At 37.5% G+C, this 25,108-nt stretch overlaps 1 protein-coding gene across 2 annotated transcripts in view; it reads left to right on the top strand.

Moving 5' to 3' along the window:
• Positions 1-25,108, top strand: part of RAB3C (RAB3C, member RAS oncogene family) — a 138,481-nt gene that overhangs the window by 51,980 nt on the left and 61,393 nt on the right. For both annotated transcript variants that reach the window (XM_069775699.1, XM_069775698.1), the window contains one exon: positions 15,768-15,886. In XM_069775699.1, the coding sequence (XP_069631800.1) occupies positions 15,768-15,886 (119 nt within the window). The remainder of the gene's footprint in view (positions 1-15,767; positions 15,887-25,108) is intronic.

A 25,108-nucleotide genomic window follows, 5' to 3' on the forward strand; every position in this document is an offset into this window, starting at 1 on the left:
TTGAGCCACTGTCATGGAATATGAATGATCTTAAGTCATCAGTCAGGACCCATGTTTCTTTTATAGTCACTTGTGCCTCATGACCCATAACCTTGCCCATGCCTCATGCGATACTTCAGTCAGTTCAAACTTTACTCGCCCTAATCATACTACATGAATCCTGGGGTGATGGCTGGAGGAGAAGATAGATATTTGTTTGGACCTCACAGGTTGAAAGTATACCACCTACCTTAGACACTATATTCCTCCCGTATCTCTCTTTTTTATATGATTTAGCCTAAATTATCCTATAGAAAAATGGAATTGACAATTTTATGTTTGAACCTGTATACTTTTTTTTTAAAGGAGGCACTTGTATATTATATTTAAGAATTAATTGGATATTTATATATTTTTATATATATATTTATATATAATATATTTGTTGCTATACATTTTTCTGCTAAACATTATTGGAATGGATAACAGGTTATTTTTACAGTCTTTCCAAAGGCATGTTAATTCACAGTGTGTTCTGAAAAAATACAAGGTGACTCTGACATTCCAGTTTTTCTATTTTAGATAAGCATATGGTAAGTCTAATAAAAGATTTGAGAGCAGCGAATCACTTTTGTGGTTGGTAATTTTGCTCCAGGTTCAGTTAAATTGTGTTGTGAGATTAAGATCATACTTGAGTATATGAAATGACTAAATTGAGTGTATTTTTCTTAAATTTGTGACTTTAAAAATATTAACTATTCATTGATTGAATCTACTATTCCCTTATATTATATTGTCAAGTACATATCATACTTAATTATGAAACATCCACGCTGGAACAACTTGAACTTTTACTATATAGTATCTGATGATGAGTCAACAGTTTGTGTAATTTTTCTGCAAATACTTGAGTTGTTTTTGTTCCTGATATATCTGCTTTGGGAAAGGTCTAACACTGAAATAGCCTCTTAAAAACAAAACAAAACAAAACAAAACAAAACAAAACAAAACAAAACAACCACATAATTGTTCTTCAGGAAGTACTTGGGAGTTAATATAATTAAAACATAGAAACATATAAATACAACACTGCATTATATAAAAAGGTAAATGTTATAGTGAAACCAATGTCAGTAGAAATAAGTTACTCAAAATTTTAATTATTTTGGGAAGTCAGATCTTCACATTGGTTTACATCAGTCGATTTCATTGAGCCATATGTGCTTGTTTAATTTTTTTCTGTAACTAAAGACATAATTGGGCCTCCTTCCTTTTAGATTTCAAATCCCATTAATTGTTTCTATTTCGTTAGTGTCAGTTACATCCTCAGACTACTTGAACACCTAATGCTGTCCTATGGATCTGTCCTCATTTAAAATTTTGAAGACTGTGTACCTGAAATACTCAGAAACTCCTGTATAGGTACAGAAGAGAAATTTGATTTTCATAAGTTTGGAGAACATGTAACTTCCTGCAGCATCCAGTAACTTTGATGGTACTTGGCATCAGAGAAAATGTAGTACAAAACAAAGGATTGTAGGACATCCATCTTAGCCAAAATGGTGTGTCATAAAGATCACATTTTCATCATACTGAAGATTAAAAGGGAAAAAATGGGAAAAAAATTTTATGTTCCCCACATTCATTTGTTGCCTCTGCTTATCAGTAGAGGTGACTTTGAAACCCAAAGCACATTTCAATACTTACTTCTAGAAATAAATATAATTTCCAGGTTTACATAATGAATTCTGTCACCTTCTAAAATTGCTATTTGTGACGGCAGATGTTTGGAAAGGGCTATTTCCCCTCCCTCCATGCCCCGTTAGCATCAGTTACATTTAGCAAAACCCACAATTTCTGTTTGAGCTATGTGCTGTGAGCTGAAACATGAACCTCTGGGAGCCTGTGTGGAGCTGACTAATAAACAGCTCTGCCAAATTATCCTCCTATTCCTTCCTTCCTTGAAGCATCAGTCTTTGAGCATGCTTACATGTGAAATGACCAGAATTCAGATTCCCTGCCCCAGTATTTTAGAATGTACATCAGAAAAAAAAAACTTCTTTCTGGAGTCAATTCTCACTTTGATCTTTTTTATTTGTCTCCTCTTTGGCTGTCAGTCTGTCTTGCCAGTCACAGTAGCATTTTGTCAGCTGATGGATGATAATTCAGTTATCTCTGCACAATGAGAGAACATGTCCCACAATTTAATCAAGTCATGGTAGAAATAATCTACAATTTTTATCTAGGATCAAAGAACACATGGTTCAGTCTCTAATAATGCAATTTCCAGTTAATATGCTGGTCAGTGTTATATTCAGTGAAAAGATTACTGGGATTTCTATTCAGGTTGCAGCAGCCAGAGGCAGAGATTGCATGCAGGAAAAATAAATGTCCTCCCAAAAAGATGTCTTTTGCAGTGAAAGAGACCTGGAGGGGCATGGTTAAGGAACCTGAATTATGTTAACTCTGCTGTGTACTTAACAGCTGCTCTATCAAGGAATTTCTTAACTTGGCTTTTGAAATTAATTTAGTCTAATCTGTAATTGAAAAAGATTAATTTGATTGGCTATCATTTACAATTAACTTTGTATTTGATTTTGTTTGGTAAATAATATATGAATCTGAAATAATTACAATGTCTTAGTATGCTTGCATTTCTGATTCATACTGCTGAGTTACCTTCTGTAAGGTAACTCTCCTCTTTGTTTATAATTAATGAAATGTAAATGTGTATGGGAACAATCATGAATAGGTGTATTTTCTTCTCCTCATGCTTTGATGAGGTTAGTCAGAATTCTGGGACTGTAGGCACGAATTTGCAGTGTGAAAAATTTACTTCTTTCATCTGTGACATAAAGACATAATACTTAGTGCAAGTTTACAAAAAATCTCTATATCACAATAGGAATAATGGAACATGTATGTTTTATTTATATCATATACATATGGTCATACTATATACATATATATATTTATAAATTTGAGTATATATACAGAAATATGCACCTATGTGACCATATTGTTTACAAATTAATGAACCCTACTACTACTATAAAACCACTATTATGTGACAGTTAGAAGTCTGGAAGATAGAGCTGTTGTAGAATATGATGGCTTCCAGGAAGCTGCATCTTAGTTTTACTGAATTTTTAAATTAGAGAAGAAATAGCACAGTGTATAAATTAAAGCAGAACTGTTGTCATCAGACATCTACTCTTTGATGTAGTCAGTGCTGCACTGTAGGCAGCAAAGCCCTTTGAAAGTTATTTACACTCAATTTGTTTTTAGACTTTTCTTTGTGTATAACCCCAATGTCTGGTTCTGTAGTAGCTAGTGCTTTAAAGTAGCTCTGATTATAGTTATACTTGCTACAGATTTCATAGCTGGTCATTTTTCTGCTTCCATTAGACCATAATTTCCTATTCCTTTATGATGCACTAAGACAGAATAACTCTGATTACTGGAAAAATACCTGTAGTTTGAAAATCACAGCTGAAGAATAATGCTATTTAAAGTACATAATATGTGATCTAAATCCTACCTTTAGAAATTATTATAACAGCATGTTTTATTTTATTGAAATATTTGCATTTAAAACTTTTCAGATAACCTATGGCAATCATTCTGCCTGGTAATACATATGAATTATAGAATGTTTTTGGAAAGAAAGGTGCATTTCAGTCAGGCTTTCTACCCTAACAGATCAAAATCTTTTCATTCCGTTTTTCTTTGGTACTTGATCTGACCTCTTGTGATGACATTGCAGTTTCAGGACTGATAAAATTTTCCCCCTTTATTTGATCAGCATAAATGATTTTGGATCTTCCTAAAAGGTTAATTAATTTACTAATTATGTGATCTAGGTTTTCTGTCTTTAAACATATATTTTTTTACTTAAAAGAAAACTAAGTGTGGACACAATGTAACTATTACAGCTACAGATCCAAGAAGACTTTTTTCTTTAACTGTATTCTGCTTGAAAACTTCATGTTATTGCATCCCATAATCCACTGTTTCACTTGCTTAAAAAGTAAGCCAAAGGAAAATAAAATCAGCACTGTATAATTAGAAACTCTCTGAGTTCCTCAGAAAACTGAGAAATCTATCTGCTTGGATTCTAAAAGGATCTGTTGTGTTTAGGTGATGTAATAGAAGCGAATCTTCAAAATAATTGCATAAATTCTCAGGTGTAAAGTTATATGGCATCTCATGTGCCTTTGCATATGTTGTACTCTATAAGCCTGTAAATGTGAACTAGAAGACAGCCTGGGATATTCAGGCCTACCATATCCAACAGTGTCTTTCAACCAAATGTTTTTATGATTTTGTTATTCCATGGATTTCTACAACCTGTAACATAGTACCTATTTCTGGTGGGATTTACTTTATGGTTTTGGCCATTAATTCCTTGATGGGTTGGATTTGATCCAATTACCTTCTGCAATGAAATTTTTCGACACAAATAGAAACTTCAGCAAAAGTTCATTTGGATAATTCAGCATTTTCCAGTGAAATAACATTGCATCAAAAATCCAGAGTGACTGTATTATTTCTTCAGTTAATTTAGCACTGAAATCATGAGTATTTTTAGTAAAGAAAAATTTGGGGTTTTTTTTTTCCCCCAATAGGGTCATATTATTTACTGTCTGTGAGTAGTCAGCAAACTGTTACTCATATGTAACAGTTAAAAATGGTCATCGTTTCTAAATGATAAATCACCAGCAGTTTCACAGTCTTCTTCTGAATTTCTAAACAGAAATTATTAGTTTTAAAAATTACGTTGTCATGGTTTAACCCCAGCCAGCAACTAAGCACCACGCAGCCGCTCACTCACTCCCCCCCACCCCCACCCAGTGGGATGGGGGAGAAAATTGGGAAAAGAAGTAAAACTCATGGATTGAGATAAGAATGGTTTAATAGAACAGAAAAGAAGAAACTAATAATGATAATGTTAACACTAATGAAATGACAACAGTAATAATAAAAGGATTGGAATGTACAAATGATGCCCGAGCGGTGATCCCCTATCCCCACTCCCCCCAGTTTATACACTAGATGTGATGTCCCATGGTATGGAATATCCCGTTGACCAGTTTGGGTCAGGTGCCCTGGCTGTGTCCTGTGCCAGCTTCTTGTGCCCCTCCAGCTTTCTCGCTGGCTGCGCATGAGAAGCTGAAAAATCCTTGACTCTAGTCTAAACACTACTTAGCAACAACTGAAAACATCAGTGTTATCAACATTCTTCGCATACTGAACTCAAAACATAGCACTGTACCAGCTACTAGGAAGACAATTAACTCTATCCCAGCTGAAACCAGGACATATGTTAAGCCTCACCTCTCTTTCTTTGCCTAAGTCTAAAAAATCAGATTTCTTTAAAAGTCCAAGAAGTAATGTTTGTTCATCTGAGACTTGATCCCAGAATGTGATTACCATTCTAGTCCTCATCCAGCAAAACACCTGAAAGCTTGAATTCATTTCAGAAGTTACTTCTTTGCAGGGGGACTTCTGGACATTTCTTTTTCTCAAAGTGCATCAGCCCACCTATGCATTTATAAAGTTTGTCACATACTTTTTGTTACAAGCTGGTTCTAGATTCTCTTGCCAAGCTCAGGAGACACTTGTAAAACTTAAAGCCTATTCCTTCAAGTGTAGAAATCTTGCTGCTGTTTTTTTGCCTGATGCTTTTTGAAATATAAATATAGGAGGAAAATTTCCTAGTTAATATCTTTCTTCTTTTGATACCTGTTTTTTGCTTGACTTACTGCTTCTTTTATTGAAGAAGCTTTCAGATAAATACATCTTTCTTTGAACTGTTATTGAGAGCACTGTTGTTCATCCCTCTTTGTAGAAAAAAAAATCAGATTTTCTAGCAAGATTTTGATAACACCTGACACTTGAGCCTTCTTGGATGTTTTATAAGACCATAAGAATGACTGTATTGCATCAGACCAAAGGTCCAGTTAGTCCAGTACTTCCTCTGTGATGGTTGCCAGTAATGGATGCTTAAGAAAAATGGCCGAAGAATAGGTAAGTTTATTTCTACTGTGTTGCTAGTGGAGAAAAGATGGTGGCATTCTGCACCTTCAACACATCACTGGTGAAGTTCTCCAGAAAGCACCAGGTGCTTTTTCACCTGACCCTTAGAATCTTAAAATACCTGTCTAAGGTATGCTATACAAAGAGCTACCAGAATTTCTTTAGGTGTCTTTGTCTGCCCCAGAAAACAATGTCTGCCACAGTCATAGAAAGAGGATACAGAAGTTACCTGCAGATCTCCCTACAAGGAGTCTTCCAGACAGCTCTACAGAAGCATTAATTTACCAAGGCTGGAGGAAACTGTTTCAGCACAGACCACAGTGTAGTCCAGTACTTTTATTCTGCAGGTTTTCTAAAGCACTAAGCCATGCCTTTTACAGGCCCTCATGGAAGTTCTGAATAAGATTTAACTTCAGCCATGGCTGAAATATTGCATTTATAGTTTCTTGCTTAAAATAGGTTAAATGTGGCTTGTTCTGTGTTGCAGATTGTCTCTTTTCCTTTTTATAGGTAATTGAGATTTAAAACATTTTTATGTAAAAAGCGTAAGTTGATAGTAATTCTAATGAGCCTTTAAACATGTTTTGTAAACTTAATATTCTTCACAGAAATGCATTCTTTTACTCCTGGGAAGGTTTGGAAGGTAGTTTCTGGCACGAATGCTTGATTTATGGCTTTAAAAGGTCCTTTGTACCACTAACTCATTTTTCTCTTAGAGTTGGAGAGTTACAAAACAGTGCTTCTGAAAAAGGCCCAGAACAAAAATGTGCTAAGCTCAGTGTTGTCATGAGGAAAGAATTATGTTCATAGCTCTCAATAGTTAGGGGAGGTACTGTTAGCTAATCAGCGGACAAGGATTCACCTAATATCGTAACATGATGACACCATTATGCAAATTTGTTCAGTGCAATGAGCCACTAACATAGAGCTAGTGAAACTTTTCTCTATTCATGGATCCCACCTCATCCTGAATAATAAGGGCAAATTAATTAAATATGAGCAATTTATTAGTAGAGAAAGCTGTCTTCGAGATGCAGAATAGGACAGAATGACAAGGGAGAAAGAAAGCTGAAAGCTTATTATTCTTATTTTACGAATAACAAGTTCTAGAGAGAAGTAGTTAATTCAAAAGATTTAGAAGTATATAATCAAAGTACAGAAATGGGAAGAGGAAGGTACCCTGGCATTCCAATATATCTCAACACAGTTCTCTGTGATAATGGTCAGTTGACTCTAAGTCTCTGAACTTACAATATAGCTCAGGTTTTTTTCCTATGTCTGCTAAATGAAAGGCAAATGCCTTTAAAAAATGGTGGAAGATCAGGAAAAGATGTAAAAGCTTTAGTACAGCTGTAAAAAAAAAACAAACACCAAAACCAAACCAAAACAAAACAATGCCCCACCCCCCCACACCCCCTCCACCCCACTTATCATAAGGCAAGAGCACCTATTTTTAGGCTACCGAGAGCTTTGTGGATTGAAGAGCCAGTCTGAAACTCTGGCAAGTTGCAAATACCTTTAGCAGTCACCAAAGCCAAGTGAGACAAGGACTGAAGGTCTGTTTAGTGCCTGCTTCATCTGTGGATGAAACAGCTCTGCTTCTTAGTTTCTTAATAGGCATAAGTTTCACAGCATTAGGATTGACTTTGTTGCAACCTATCCTCATCCCACTGTAAGTATGACAACCACTGTTTGTTTAGTGTCTAAATTACCCTTGACACTCCTGGAGGTTAAGGAGACTTTCTCTCAAGTCTGAAGATTGTCCATAGGGTATCTGAGTGTCAGGTTTCAAAGACTACCGTTCCTTGTAATGTTATTATAGATCTAATATTTCTTTGTGTCCCTTTCACTCAAAAGCAGGTTGTTCTGATCCTCTCAAGCTTTGCCAGAATTCAGTGCCAGATGTCAGCATTCCAGAATTATTTTGGTTTTAATAAAAGTTTTATTCTTAATACAGTAATTTCAGTCCATATTAAATGCCTTTGTTCTTCCATTATGCACTAGGACACATTTTTGCTCTCTGACAACAAAGATTTAAAAAAAAGAGAAAAAGAAGGAAATATTACACTCTGATTTACAGGTATTTGAAAATAATACAAATAGAAGGTTATTAAACTGATTTTTCACTAGCTGTAGTTACAAGCTTGCATTATTACATGAAGTGCAAATTAGATTTTGTAAATTCATGATTTCCACTATACATTTTTGGCAGCTATACTTAATGTTTGATTCTGTAACACTTTTCATAAAATAAAAGAAAGAAAATATCTTGAAAGCAAAACCTTAGCCTTTCCAGAAAGAGAAATTCTTCTTAACACCTAGCATGAAGGTTGTTTAAAGTATAAAGTGGTACTTTAATTAACCTGTTTTACTTTTGAAGACAATGCCAGGTCCTACTGATCTGACAGATGCTGTATAAAGTATGTCCAAAGATGGGGAAGGAGGACAAGAGGAATTGAACCTCACCTCCAACAAAGCAGGACAGGCCACAACCAAAGTGAAGACAGGACCAAGAGAAAGCTGGAGCTCGTGGCAGGGAAAGAGAGAGGCATGCACTGAGGTGGCAATGAGGCTCAAAACTTGCGTCCAGAACCAATGGCAGCTGAGGTCAAGTTACGCTGAGCTAGAAAGGAGGCAGTGATACCATCACTTTCCTAAACTTTGTGCTTTAGGAAGGGATGGTGTCTGAACTGCAGAGAATGAACATTTTATGTGAGTCAAAAATAAAGGAGAGAGAAGAAAGAACAGAAAAAGAGAAAAACAGAAAATCTAAAAGGAAATGCACTTCAGGCACAGTCACCAGCCACATGGATGGAGTGAGAGAAAGCAAATCTGGCTGTAAAATACTTTTACAACCCCAACTCGGACTTTCTAGGAGCCAAACTATCTAGCGCAAGCTCTGCCCCACCTTCTGCTGGCCAGGACAGCCCTCTCAGGCCCTTTTTTACTAGCCACATTTGGAATAATGCTATCCCCAATGCTCTGGCCCCAACTATTTCCAGCTGGCCCTGCAATGCTCCCACATCCCTCCCATACGATGAATGAACTTGCAGCTCTGATTTTGGGGTGAGTTCTAAGGACTAGCATATAGGTCTCGCGGATGTGTACTGACAAGCTGAGTAGCTGTTTTTTCACACTCCGGATGTTTTTTTGATATGCATATATATATATATATATATATATATATAGCTACAAACACATGCACGCATACACACACACATACACATATATATACACACATACGTATATAAAGGACAGAATTGCAGGGAAACCAAAGCCATGAGAAATCTGGAAAGAGCTGCTGACAAGAGCTAGGTACATAAGCAAAGACTGAGTTGGCAATATGCAGTGTTACATCTTTTGTGCATACATTAGCTAAAGAAACTGTTTTGAGCTGTGTTTTCCATTCCCAGTAGTAAATGTTCATCTGTCTGTATTTCTATGTGCCTAACACTTTCTGTTGGAAGTGCTGTTTGTTGAGAAATGGTACTGCCGGGATAGTCAGCTCCTCCTGCTCCAGCAGCTTTCCTACTTGTCCTCTCTCTTTGTGCCCTGCCCACTTGCTTCTGGTATAGACCCATAGCTGCTCTTCCTGGGTTGTTAGCAGCAGGCCTTAGGTGGGTTTATACCTGTCCACCCCCCATCTCAAGAGGATTTTTGCAGAGGTTGTCTCTTGCCCCTCCCTGAACGGCTTTCTGACTGTTTTTTTTTTTTTTGTCATACTTTTCTTTTTATCCTTTCTTCCCCGAGACCCCAGAGATCCCTGAGGAAAGATCAGAGACATCTTTTGTGCTGCTCTGAAATGAGCCAGTTTAGATTTTCATTCACTTACTGCCTCGAGACTTTTTATGTATCAGTAGGAGAAATTAGAGAAATATAGAGTCTCTTAGACGGAGTGTATAAATAACCTTTGGGAAGCAACAGCAGGAAAGAAACATGAAACTCATAAAGGAGCAGCAGTTCTTGATTGCTGTGCCTACTTTGTTTACCTTAACAGAAAATTTTGACCTGCAAAGTGAGAATTCACCCAAGTCACATTTCTAATTTTATCTTTCTGTTTGCCTTGCCTTCAAATATTGTGGATGTGCAGCAGAGATACAAATGCCATCTAAGAAATCCTCCTCTACTGCTGCCAGTTTTTTGACACATAACACAAGCTGTATTGTGATATGAGTAAAACTAGTAATGTGGGGAAGTGTGTCTAAAAAGGCATCTGAAAGTTTAGCATACAGGACAGAAATGCAGAGGAACAGAGTCACTCAAGTGTGCTACAAAATAAGTTTGTGTTTTGCAGCCTGAATTCCTTCATGACAGTCTCATTAAAAGTTCTTGCTGCCAAACGCTGTTTGCTTTCACCTTCAAAACTGTCTGCATTAATAATGAGCAACTCCACTCGGAAGTTATTTACATAAAGTATTGTTCCTGTCAGTGGTGCAGTGCTAGGCAAGGGTGGGAGGGAGAGCATGCACTCAGCAAATGAATTCAAGGGCCTAATTTAACATATTTCTCAAAAACATTGGTATAGCCTAAGCTGGTACAGCGCATTCTGGATGAAATCTAGTTTAGCAGGAGTTGACAGTAAGGGGGATTTGCTTCTGCTAAGTCAGCTCAGCTAGCTGAACTTTGCAAGCCTAAATAGTTATCATTTTCAAGATTACTGTTAGAGCCTTGATTTCTCTGGTTTGTATTTTGGGACTTTCTAACCCCATAAATTCATAACTTCCTCTGAAATACAAGTTCTTCTTGAGTCAATTAGCTTGCTATTCCTAAGTGTTTCTACTTGCACAGACAACTATTACGTTATATCTCTCTATTCCTCTGGGAGCATTTGTTGTTAGCAGCTGGTGCATTCCCCATACACTAAGGCCTTCAATGCTATGGCAGTTACACAGTAATAATGAGAATCTGTAGGAAATTTCCCATAATATTATTAAAGGGTGGTTTCAAGGGAGAAGCACGGGACAAAACCTGGTTCATGTGGTTACTGTAAAAATAACATAACTTCACTTTAAGCTTTATTGTACTGTCAAATTCACAGCTCTAAGTTTAACTCAAATGAACAGCCAAGGTAATCTGGAATTATCTGTCTCCATACTATTTGATACATATATGAGAAAGGATGGTTGGCCAAACACATACCAAATTGCTGTCCTCACCCTGAGCCAGAAACAGATATTTTGCATTCCATCTATACCTCTACCATTCCTCTTTCACTGCCTATAGATATACATGCCCTATTCAAGATCTTTATGATGGAAAAACTTTACTGGTCCTTTTAGCTCTTGACTTTCTGGTAAAAAACAATGAATTTTAGTAATATGAAATTATACGTATCAGGATCTGGAGCATAAAAACATTTGCAAATATCTAATTTTAGTCATAAGTGAAAAAAGAAAGTAAGAAAATTTTTTTAAGAAAAAGCCCAGACTCATACTAGAGACATCAGAGCAGACAAAGCCAAACTGTGCAAGTCTTGGAGTCTTCCAAGTATTCAGGACCATGGGCTATTAGCCAGTGTGCTGTATGCAATGCTCAGAAACTGGATAATTTCTGAAGTACTATGTCTACTGAACCTTATCATTCTGTGATTTAATATCTAAAATCTGGTGCCTATTAAGAAAGACTCACTAATATAGGATCACCTAACCAGAACTTAATGGAATTGTGGAAACTGTATTAAAAACAGAATTTATGAAAGTGAATATAATATTTGAAAATATTTCTTGCAGCTGCTGAGACAGTTTTTGGTTTGTTTTAACTAAGATTTGTAAAATACCTCTTTTTGTCTTCTGTGCCTGGAACTTTTCATAAAGCATTCCCTCACTGTCATTCATTCCCTTCTGCTTTTCCACTCTACTTCTTTAATGAACAGTCCATTGTCCTTACCAGACATTACTTACATGAATGAGAAGACCCCCAAGACAATCTATGTGTCTGGTTTTCTGCCCATCAAAGATGGAAATGAACGGCCTTGGTTAACATGCCAGTCAATAATAGGTCAAATTTTATTCTTCCTCAGGCTTATTTTATTTAGTTTCCTTAGAAATAAACATCAGTCAGTGCAAAACACAGATGTTATATTTCAGAATTTAAACCTAAAACGGTGGTCATCAGATTAATTCCATGGTCTTGCAAAACAGACTAAGATAACATAGCAGCAGCCAGTAACCATACCTGAATTAGGGAAGGTTTTCTTCACATACAAGTACAAAACAGTACCTGAGGATAAAATCATAGTAATTTACAGATATAAATATGATGAAATATTGAAATTTGTTCTTTTCTGCTCAGTTCTTCTGTGAGAATAAAAGCTAATAAACACAGGAAAAGGCCACTTACGTTGATGCATTAGCTGTTTCAAATAAATTAAACCATTGTAATAAAATATAATATTTAATATTAATGTATTTTATGTTTCTGATGTGCTATTTCTCCTGACAAATGATATTTGGGTTCCTTAACAGTAGTACAAAAGGAGCTGTCTTTAGGGCATTTGTGAATATATTCTAGTAAGAATACAAGGAGATGCTTATGAATATGTGGAACACAAAAGTTTTGACAATATTGATTACTCATATTTGGGTTCATTTTTTCATGATCATAAACACTCTACTGCATAATTTGTATATTAGGCCAATTAAAATTTTAGTTGCTTCCTTGTACAACCAGGAATGTGTCCTGGTTTCAGCTGCGATAGAGTTAATTGTCTTCCTAGTAGCTGGTACAGTGCTATGTTTTGGATTCAGTATGCAAAGAATGTTGATAACACACTGATGTTTTCAGTTGTGGCTAAGTAATGTTTAGTCTAAAGTCAAGGATTTTTCAGATTCTCATGCCGAGCCGGCAAGAAAGCTGGAGGGGCACAAGAAGTTGAGAGGGGACACAGCCAGGACAGCTGACCCAAAGTGGCCAACGGGGTATTCCATACCATGTGACGTCACATCTAATATATGAACTGGGAGAGTGGGGGCAGGGGGAATCACCGCTTGGGGACTAACTGGGTGTCAATTGGCAGGTGGTGAGCAATTGCACTGCGCATCATTTGTGTATTCCAATCCTTTTATTATTACTGTTGTCATTTTATTAGTGTTATCATTATCATTATTAGTTTCTTCTTTTCTGTTCTATTAAACCATTCTTATCTCAATCCATGAGTTTTACTTCTTTTCCCAATTTTCTCCCCCATCCCACTGGGCGGGGCGGGGGGGGGGAGTGAGTGAGTGGCTTTGTGGTGCTTAGTTGCTGACTGGGGTTAAACCACGACAACTGTGATTATCGATGTTTGAAACTAATAAACTCCACTTTATTCATGGTCATCCATCTCTCCCATATACTGAAATACCACTTTAGAAAATTTTTTTTTTTTATCATCACATTAACATAACATTAGCTGCAGGCACATATTAGACGCCTGTATTGAGAACAACCCCGAATACCTGGTTCCTTCCCAGACTGACCCAAACCAAATGCCTAGGTCCAGAAGAGCATCTCCTATCCCAAAGTCAGTCAGTGTTTGGATCTCCATGTGCAGCTTCATTTCCTTTTGTGTAAAATTATTTAAGAACTTATATTTTGGTTTGTTTTCCTTTACACTCATTTTTTATTCTCTGTAATCAAGAGTGCCTAAGCCTACACTAGCTGCCTTGAACACTGCGCAGAAAATAGTTGGTGTCTTGGACAGGAAGCGTCACTGACTTACAGTTTTATCGCTAGGGCTGTTCACCCTTATCTGTAGACAGGCTTCAGTGGAAATTACCCGTGGCAAAATAAGATTTGCTTCAGTAGGAGTGGGCTTCTGCTTGTCATACCATCGTATTTCCAACAATACATATCTCTGACTGACAAAAAAGCAGATAGACACTGACAAAACTTGTTTAAAAATGATATCTCTTCTGTACAGAAAGGCTGCATACTTACTATCGGCCATATTTTCCTTCTGGGCCTCTCAGCTCATTTCTGTAATATCAAATCAAATAACTGAAGCCAACAAAACATGTGAGAGTAAACCTTATTCCATAAAAGAAATACAAAGAAATGGTTTTAAATACTAGCAGGTGATATTTCTTCTGCTAATAAATGATTTTACTCAACATTTCAATGATATTTTCATCTTATTGACAGACTATGACCTACTGAGAAAGAACTGACCTCAGAGTATTAGAATACGCACAGGCTTAGTGCAAGAGTGTTAGCACCTTAATATTCAGTAATACCACTAGAAAATTTGGGAGTGGCTATCCAATCTCCACACCATAGTTGTTACAGGCTTAACCAGCTCAGAGTATAAGCAGAGAAAGTTTAGGTCTGTCTGGCATTTCCCACACAGACATAACCTAACCTTCTGTGAGACCTGTTAGAGTCTAACTTCTACATTAGCTTTGCATCTTGGACCACTGAAACTATATCAAAGCAGTAGCGGTTATAAGCCAGAATGAACAGAATCCATATATTTTACCTAAGACCTTGTTTGGTTTCAGTAACTGTCTATGTTATGTTTCTTATTCTATAAGTGGTTTCTGATGTATGTAGAATTGCCTTTTTTAACTTTATTTCTTTACAAAATGAATTATGTATGTGTAAAGAAGGAGGCCCACTTAATCTGTTTTTCTCTTGTTCAGTACTAGCCCAGGAACCATTTCAGAAAACACACCAAAAAAAACCATTGTGTATCATTGGTTATTCTTCTCTTTCTGCAGGAAGGCACATTAAATACATTTGTCTGTATTGTAAATTATTTCTTATCCACTCAAAAAATCTGAAATAATGAAACTAAGTTCCAAGTTTGTTAAAATTGAATATGCGCAGATTATCTGTTAGACAGTTACAGTTGCACTGAAATGTTATGGATGTTTCATCTAAAGTTTTTAATATTTATGGTTTAAAAATATCAAATAGGTGTGCTGGAACAGGAAATAGTTATGCATTTCCTGTATTTTAGTTATTGCTGTTGTCTCACAATCTTAGTACAGACATGGGTGGTTATGCTAGATATTGCATATAAATGTAGTAACACGTAGTCCCTTCCCTGCAAAAACTTTTACTGGAAATAAGTAAAGCAAGCAGTAGGAGAAAGAAAGACTTAACATTTCTTATTTTAAAGGCAATTGAATGAGATGCAGAGAATGAGAGAGAAAACTGTTTCATGGTAAGGGACTGCTAGCAAACTTTTTTTTCTGTCAGATGTTTATTTTAAAAGCCTTGCCCTCCAGCTTAAGTTGACATGAGCACCAATGGCTTAGAATCGCAAGAACAGAACAATTAGACATTGCCTTCTTGGTCAGGATGTTTCCAGACTTCAGGAACCATCCTGATCTCATTATGAAGATCTTAAGGTTGCTATTTTGTCCCAGCATTTTATCCAGGACATAAGATTTTACCTGTCCCCTCTGTCAGACTGAGAAGGTACAAGGCAGGAGCAGGAGACAAAGTTCTTACCCGACTCTCAGGTTGAATGACATAAATCAGTGAATTACTTAGGATATATGACCTGGCAGAGGGCCATGCCTTTCTGCTTCTCTCTACTCTCACCTCATGACAGAACAGATGTGTCCCACATATTATGATCCAATGCAGAATTCTCCTTTTTTCTGTTATTCTCAGTTTGCTCCCCCTTGATTTTATGAGTAGGGTTGCAGACTTGTACAATAACTGTGCCAGTGTTTTCTTTCTATTAAAAAAAAAAAAAAAAAGATAATATCATTTGTTAATTTATTTGCAACATGTAAAAATTTTGTTTGTTATTCTTCCAGGACACAGCAGGTCAGGAGAGGTACAGAACAATTACCACGGCTTACTATCGGGGTGCAATGGGCTTCATTTTAATGTATGACATCACGAATGAAGAATCTTTCAATGCTGTGCAGGATTGGTAAGTAGAACTTCAAATTCATATTAAATAGCACAGAGATTATTTGGTATCCCTCACCTGCTGTGACAGTGTAAATTATTTTGGAAAACATTTCCGGATACAGTGGCCAAGCATTCCTATACCCAAATGTACGGTGGATTTTTTTTCTGGAAAGACAATGAATACTTTACTTTAAAATGTGTTGCATATAATTCATTGAAACCATTGTGTTTTCTGTGATTTTGGTTAATGTGTACTATTCATACTACTAAAACCAGCAGTGTGCTAGTGTGGAGCGTAACTGCTAAGATGCCAGAAAGTGTTTCCATATTTCATGGGAAAAAATGAGATACCAAGTGTGGGGTTTGTCTTTTAATTTAATTTTTCATCATGTTGCTTTTAACCATAGCTGGTTATACATTATGCTGTCAGTCTTGTGCCTCAAGTGTAAAAATGATGAGCAAACTTCATCAGAATAGCAAGACCTAAAATGGCTGGTACTTATATTACCTTGTGTTACGTGAATGTCAAGATGTCTCCATAAGAGTGTGTCATTTTAATCAGACATGGGTTAGTCAGGATCCAAGCAATCTTAAGGCTTTTTTAAGTAAAGCTGACTCCAAAGGAAAGCTAGAATTAATTTCAGTGATCTCTTCCTTTATAAGTTATTTTAATATCTGAGAGCCTCTTAGCAGTGCTCTGATGCCAGATGCTAAGATGCCAGAAAGTGTTTCCATATTTCATGGGAAAAAATGAGATACCAAGTGTGGGGTTTGTCTTTTAATTTAATTTTTCATCATGTTGCTTTTAACCATAGCTGGTTATACATTATGCTGTCAGTCTTGTGCCTCAAGTGTAAAAATGATGAGCAAACTTCATCAGAATAGCAGGACCTAAAATGGCTGGTACTTATATTACCTTGTGTTACGTGAATGTCAAGATGTCTCCATAAGAGTGTGTCATTTTAATCAGACATGGGTTAGTCAGGATCCAAGCAATCTTAAGGCTTTTTTAAGTAAAGCTGACTCCAAAGGAAAGCTAGAATTAATTTCAGTGATCTCTTCCTTTATAAGTTATTTTAATATCTGAGAGCCTCTTAGCAGTGCTCTGAGTGATATGAATAGACACAATGATTTGTCATGTGTGCTCCATGTGCTCTCTTGCATGCTGTTCCCATGGGAGAACTGTGTTTGAGAGAGGATTTTTTTCAGAGTTTGAGTGATTTGTTCAGTATATTTCTTTGGCTTTTTTAAAATTTATTTTAAGATACACACTTGTCTACTTCTTTTGGGACAGGCAAGGTCAGAAATACATTTCACACTTAAAGTAAACGGCAGGGATGCTATGATGCCTGTTTCTAATGGGAATTGTTGCCTAACCTCAGACTCTCCAAGAAAAAAACTTTTTCTCTTTCCCACTTTTCTACTTATTATTGTGATAGAAAGTGTCATGGAACACGTGGATTACCTTCCCTCTCTACACCTGGAGTTTTTCTTGGTCTGTATATGCTGAGCCTGGTCATTCACCACTCTGAAAATAAGAACTGAGAACCTTATCTTGATTCTGCTCTACAAGAAATCTTGGGTTGCCTAACATTTCCTGTGTAAGTGCCAGGGGATGTGGTCATTCACACTCCTCCAGGGGAAAGGGGCAACTCCAGACCATGTCCCACCTCCTCTCCATCAGTTATCTGTACAACACTACACTGAATTGCTCTTATGAGCAGCTCTTTCCATTTACTAGAGAATCAATAGACTTACATGAGTAGTATAGACCAGACAACTAGCTTTTGGACAATTGAATGTATCTGAAAGGAGTGTCTGCTTGACAGTCGAAGAGGAAGACATGTTTTCTCACTGTGACTTGTTATGCCGAAGGGATGTTCTGCCCATTTTGTAAAAGCTGGAGGTATCACGCTGAGTACTTGCTGTTATACATTTGTGAGTACTGCTCTGTTCGACAGCATGAGGCAGAATCTCCTACCTAACAGGAGGTAGCTGAAAGTGTTATTCATAGATGCTGCTGTGAAGGTTTAGCAAAAACAGGGAACCAAGGAGCACATACAACCTCTCAGCTGAACCTGCAGTTGTGGCTGCCATCACCACTGCTTCCTGGCCCTGCCAGCTGAAGCACTTTCTTGCTTTGCCTTTGCTGTTCTTTGTCCATGGGCTGATTCTGTTCAAGCACTGGGTTAACTAGGTGATGGCTGTGACCAGCTGTAATCTGTAAATCTCATTGCCCTATCTCTGAGCAAATCAGATGGCATGCCATGTATTATCTAGCTTCCTCTGACACAAAGGTTTCTCTATAGCAAGTGTAAATATGTGTACTTATTATTAATTTTCCCACCTGCTTGTTTTCCAGCCTCCTAGATCTGGTACGGTTGGCACTCTGTCTCCTGGTGAAAAGTAACTGCGTTTCATACTAAGAAAAAAAAAATTTAAAAAAGTCCCTGTAAAATGAAACAAGAAAATATATAAACTATGGAGTTCTTAAATAGGTTTGTGAAATATGATTTTTCCATCATTTTTGTCTGTTACGGAGGCACGCACAATCAAATCCAATAGGTGTTAAAAGTCAGATTTATTCTTCAATAAAATGTTAGTTAGTTAGAACTTCAATAACATTAGTAAACCACAGGCTCAATGATGTAAGGCAAATTAGTACTACACAGTGGACTTAAGAATCCTTAAGATTTAAAAGTGATGACTCAAAATGCACATATCACTCACCCAAAAGATGAGGGCTCTCTCCCTCAAGGAGTTACCTCGGGGACCCATGGGGGAGTCCCCAACTGCAGACCCGCTGCTCCCAGGAGGACTGATTGCAACATGTCCTCCGGAGGGACCCCGTTTATACCCCTGTCGAATCTGACCTGTGGTCATTTAATCCCTATTGGCCAAAAGGTCAACACTTCTGTGTACCTGGCATGTCTCAGTTGGTCTGTTGAACTTCCAACCTGCGGGCTCTAGGGTTTGGGGTTTTTTTCTCTTCTCCCTGCCTGGAGAAGTTTTGTTTCCTGCTGGGGGGAGTGTACTGCCACATTGTCGAGAAGCTGTACAAACAGTTGGCAGCTACTATAGAAATTTGGTGAATGGGAGGGATAGCATTATTATGTGCTGAGAGCTACTGAACAGTCATCTGCATGATGAAAGGGATGACAGAGAGGCAGAGTGCCTCACTTGTCAGGATGAAACATAGATTTGCTTGTTATTTTTATTTTTAATTTCATGAGCCCATTTGCTGCCCTGCTGTTCTTCCTCTGTTTTATTCCTCTCATCTCACAGCTGATAATTGATTTTGATTAGCCCATGCTCCAATTTTGATAGTAATTACAAAACTACTGCTTGCATCTGAATGGGAGAGAAGTTAAAAAAACCTCGCAATTACCAATGCTGCAGAAAAGCAAGCATGGCTGTGTGGATGTGTCTGTGCATTTGTGAAAGACATGCAGGGAGGGAGCGGGAGCTTTTAAACCTCTCTGTGGCTTAAAATGCTTTTCTCTGTGTTAAATGTGCCTCTGAAGGCAGTGGTGTCATTTCATATACGTGCACAATGGGCCAAATCCAAGCTCAAATCACATCAGCTTCAGGCTTGATTCAGAAACTGCACTGCAGTCAGAACAATGAATCTACAAGTGCCTTTTAGATTCAAATAAAGAAGTTTGATTTTAAAAGTGCGTTGGGATGATTCTTTAAGAGCAGTTAGTTCAGAGCAGTTGTACTCATATTCAGAGGCATTTTTTTCAGCCTGAAGTCTGTCTGACATTTGTCCTTTATAACAACAGATGGATAGTCATATTTCTAGATGCCATGCCTAGGTCAGCATGAATCTATTCAGCTGTGAGAAATTCTATATCTAATTTGACTATTAACATTTTACATAAAAAAACCCCAGTATCTGTAATTTTATCTAAATTTATTAGCGACAATATATGCAACAGTATAGTAGCCAAGCATTTATCCACCACTCTCTGAGACTGAGAAAGGGTTTGTCTAAAAGCTTAGCTAAATGACTTGAAGGTCAATAAATTTCAACCATACTGCAGACACCTCAGGAAACACTCATATCTTGCCATACCTTATTAAAATAAAAAAACCTTAAAGATTGCAAATGACAGTAACAACAAAAGTTGTAACCTCAAAAACTTTTGACATGAGAAAACTTGAGTTGGTACTTCTGGTAGTTCTGCTGTATGTACAACCAGTGATTTATTGCCATCAGTCTCATCCACAAGATGATGCTAAGACACACTGCCAGTGCTCATGCCCTATAATTGTTCAGTCACTTCAGAACTGCTGCCTTCTAGGGTATGTTCAACTAACCTGTGCTCTCTGAATAGCTATCTTCCCTGTATGGTTTCACATGTACTAAGACAGATGCTGTTTAAATGAGCCTAGCTTGGTAGACAGTTCAGACTGACCTACAAAATTGACAGGTCCTTAATATTTTTTACCATTTAGACTTTTTTTTGTATCATCTATAGACTTTATCAGCAGTTAGTTTAAATGTTTTAAAAAATTGATAGAATAATTGAAGAGTATTTCTCTTCAACTTCAGGTCAGTGTCTGAATGTGCTTCTTCTGAAGAAAATGCCAGTAGTAGTAGTCACAGCACTGTATTCTCCTTTATAGATACAGATTTTCAGAAGTTCACAGCACCAACAGTTTCTGGTTTTATTCAGGGATAGTGGATGTGTCCTGAAAATCTGGCTGCTAGCAGAAACAGCAAACTGAACATGCTTTGACTCAGCAGATCTCTTATGGAGCTCTGCCCAGATTTTGAAGCTGCCTTTTCCAGGAGGCTTTTTCCTTCAGAAATGCAGCTAATGCTACAAGTACAAGGTGTGTACCTTGCAGTAGTTTGGTGCATGATGGTCATGCCACACTAAAAAAGATGCACATTTTGAGAACAGATTTATTTCCTATAAATAGGAACCACTTGTAGAGCATCATTTTCTGCCTGGCTGAGGTGTAAATTAGAAACAGGGAATAACTGAAACACCCCATTTAGCTGAATTCTTTAGACAGCATCCACACATTTCAAGTAATTGGCCTAGTGGAATCTGATTTTCTTTAAATTTCCTTCTTATTAAATCTGAAGTGAAGTGAATATTGAGAATGGCTCCATGCCACTCGAATGCATATTTGATTTAGCTCAGTTATAATATCACAGTAGTTGCATTCATTCCTCTTTTATACTACCACCTGTAGCATTTACGTTTGTTTGTGTCCTGGTTTCAGCTGGGATAGAGTTAATTGTCTTCCTAGTAGCTGGTACAGTGCTATGTTCTGAGTTCAGTATGAGAAGAATGTTGCTAATGAAAAAAACTGATGTTTTCAGTTGTTGCTAAGTAATGTTTAGTCTAAAGTCAAGGATTTTTCAGATTCTCATGCCCAGCTGGCAAGAAAGCTGGAGGGGCACAAGAAGCTGAGAGGGGACACAGCCAGGACAGCTGACCCAAAGTGGCCAACGGGGTATTCCATACCATGTGACGTCACATCTAATATATGAACTGGGAGAGTGGGGGCGGGGAGAATCACCGCTTGGGGACTAACTGGGTGTCAATTGGCAGGTGGTGAGCAATTGCACTGCGCATCATTTGTGTATTCCAATCCTTTTATTATTACTGTTGTCATTTTATTAGTGTTATCATTATCATTATTAGTTTCTTCTTTTCTGTTCTATTAAACCATTCTTATCTCAATCCATGAGTTTTACTTCTTTTCCTGATTTTCTTCATCCTAGCGTGTGGGTGGGGGAGTGAGTGAGTGGCTGTGTGGTGCTTTGTTGCTGGCTGGGGTTAAACCATGACATTAGCCATTTCCGTTATTACATTTCACTAGGAGCTGTTATGCCCCATTCATTTCCTCTTAGTGGTTCAGTCCATATAAGATTTTAGCTTTATGTCAGTGCTACCTTACAGTAGAAAGAAGAGGGTGAAGGCTTTGTGCTATCTTTGCAAATGCTACTAACTCAGTATGTTGAGTTCTATAGAAGTGTCAGGAAAATAAATGCCTCTGAGTTGAAGTTAAGCTTGTATTTGTAAATACAACCTTTCTAGACTTATGACTGAATTGGAGTTGAAGAGTTATTTATACTCAGGGTATTTCTAACACAGTGTCTCTGGCTAGGTCAGAAACAGCAGGAATGTAAACCATGATCTAAAAGCGTGAAGTTTTATGTTCTAGGTTGAAACCCTAGACTTGAAACTTTGCTAAGTCTGATGGCTAGATAGGGACAGAGAGCACATTGTGTATAGTTGTTTACACTCACTTTAAGTTGCTCCTCTGCACCTGAAAACATTGTCCCAAATTTAAGTGTTTGTCCAGCAATATCTTTATCATTGTCTGGTGACTGCTGAAGGCACTGCTTCCTTGGAAGGAGGGCTTCCTTGTGCAGGAATGCAAAATTTGATAATTCCACATTGCTGAAGTCTCAGATTCAGAGGTGCTTCCTCAGGAGACACACAAGGCTGAAGGAGCCTAAGAGGCTTTGAATTATTAAAGTTTTCAAACAATCTTTGTTTTCTAAGCCTGTCAAGGTCTACAGAATTGGTTCTTCCTGCATTTTTGTCTGAGTCCTATGGGAGCAGGGAGGACAGCTTCCTAGGAAAAACTTTGATTGCCCTCACTCTTTAAAAAAATAAAGTACTTTTGACATAGTTATAGTTTTCAACCAACCAGGTGCAAGAAGTTGCATATTGGTGGATAATTTGATGTCATTCTCCTATTTAAAACAAAAGAATGAAATGCTAATATTGCACAAATTATAGACTGTGAAAAGAAGAGGGTGAAATTTAAGGATGACTATTTCAAAAGAATCACAGTTTGGTGTATTTTTTCATTTGTGTCTAAGTCTTCTGCACAATGGATGAACATAGGAGGAAATTCTTTACAGACAAATATAGGAAACAAAACCACATTTTACAATTTGAAATATTGTTAGTGGTTGCAATTACATGAAATTCAAAGTTTTCCCTTTTAATGTTCACTAGTGGAAATGGACTTTTGTTGTGCACAAAATGACACTAAAATTCTTTTCAGTTTTTCTTTTCACTTTTTATTCCTTTAAGAAGAACTAAGGCCAGTGGCAAATAAGCTATTTTTTCTAAAAAAAAAAAAAATTTCTCACTCAAAATAGTATCAAGACATTTATCAAAAAGTTATTCTTGGTGGAATGAATGTGTTTTAAAATATTTAAACAAAACTCTGTATTCCAGGTCAGTTTGCTTAGCTGTTTTTCACCCGTTGTTTGGTATGGAATTCCTGATGTAGTGAATTGCATACAGAAAACTTAGTTCTCTGAGATAACACCTTATTGTTTCCCTCAAAAGTCTGTCATCAAAATTTGGCTCACAAATGCTAAACTGGTGCCAGCTCAAACTACCTACATGCTTTCCAGTTTCACAGACCCACTCCAAAGTCTTTCACAATGTTTGTCCCAGCATATCCAAAAAAAGAGTATCCCTGCGTTTCAAACTCAAGGGCAGGGCACATCCCTAGAGATTCGAGGAGCAGCATGTACTGCAACTGAGTCTCCCTAGAAAAAAAAAGGCATCTATGATGATAGGAAAATGCTGCAAATAGATTGTTTTATATTTTTAATTACAGGTTTCTATAATTTTCAGCTGATCACTCATGACAAACCAACAAAAAATATTCAATGTCATTCAAACTATTTTTCATTGCTTGAAGTTTTGGATGTGCCAGAAAGTAGTGTATTACCTTCTCTTATCACTGACATTGCCAAATACACGGCTTTAGGTTTGCCTGGAAAACTCTCAGTGACAAAAAAGAACATATGCCTGTTTTTTTAAAAGCTCTTCCTGATAACGTATCTGATGTTAGGCTTAAACAGCATGGTAGCCTGGACAACATTGCTTTGATGAAGATCTATTCTTATGTCTTTCTTTCTACTAAACCCTGAATTTAAATATGTATATTACACATGGAAATTTATGCAAATCCTTATCCAAGTGTTTTTTGCCTTGAAAATAGTAAACCTTTGATTTAAGAGTTCAAAACTCATCATAAAATGTTTTCGGTAGGGTTACTGTCAAAAAAATGATTCACGCATTGTAGGAGTTAATCAGGAAATACAGCTGTTAAAGTTTTCATGACATTTTTCATTCTTTCCTATTTTTATGTTCTTAAACCATAGAAAGAAACAAACTGATGGAAATGAAATTATCCATATGTGGTTCTATGTCCTATTGGCCCTTACACTTGGTGCTTTCATTCGTTTTGCTGTGGGACTAAGCACTTCTGCAGAAGCTCCTGCACCCCCCTTGAACCTCCTCCAATATAGGAGTGCCATTTTCTTAGATGCTAGGCAGCCACCCGGTATCGGGGTGTTCATTTAACTGTCCTCAGCTGCATCAAACCATATTAATGCTGCCAATGAGGAGTCTAATAAGAAATGGGAATAAGTACTGCCTGGACAGAATTCTCTCAGGGTGCTCCATGTCTTTCTTTTCCTTCAAATCTGAGATCAAGCAGCACAGTCATGAAGTCATTGATAGCAATCACTCACCCAGATCCTGCTCAGTCACTGGTGGCTGAGTAGAGCTCCTTGGTGGAGCTAATCTCAGTAATACACTTCAGGAATTCAGGAGCAAGATTAAGTCACACTTGACTTCCACTGGACCTAACTGGCCTAGTGAGTGGCTTAAATAACTTCCTTTTTTTTTTTTTTTTTCTTTTCTTTTCAGCTCACATGGTAGTTGATTAGTACTGCTGTTGGCCATAACTAGACATGACTTATTGCAGCATGATGGATTGCAGCCTCTCTGTTAGCACCAGCTGCAAGACTGGTAACTACATCATGAGCGTGGCTTCACTTCCTCTACAGCTCCCCCCCCTGCAGATAAGGGCTGCAGTTCTGGGGCTTAATTTCTTCTCTTCTTGTTAGAGCTGGGCAGTAGTAAGGAAGGTGTATTGGATTTGCATGGCAAGGTTTTGGTAGTGTGAGAGGACTACACGGGTGGCTTCTGTAAGAAGCTGCTAGAAGCTTCCCCTGTGTCCAATAGAGCCAGTGTCTGCTGGATCCAAGATGGACCCGCCACTGGCCAAGGCCGAGCCCACCAGTGACAGTGGTAGCACCTCTGGGAGAACAGAATTAAGAAGGGGGAAAAAACCTGGGCAATTGCAGCTGGAGAGAGGAGTGAGAACATGTGAGAGAAACAACCCTGCAGACCCCCAGGTCAGTGAAGAAGGAGGGGGAGGAGATGCTCCAGGTGCG

This window comes from Haliaeetus albicilla, chromosome Z, assembly GCF_947461875.1.
Source record: "Haliaeetus albicilla chromosome Z, bHalAlb1.1, whole genome shotgun sequence".
NCBI classification, from domain to species: Eukaryota; Metazoa; Chordata; class Aves; order Accipitriformes; family Accipitridae; genus Haliaeetus; species Haliaeetus albicilla.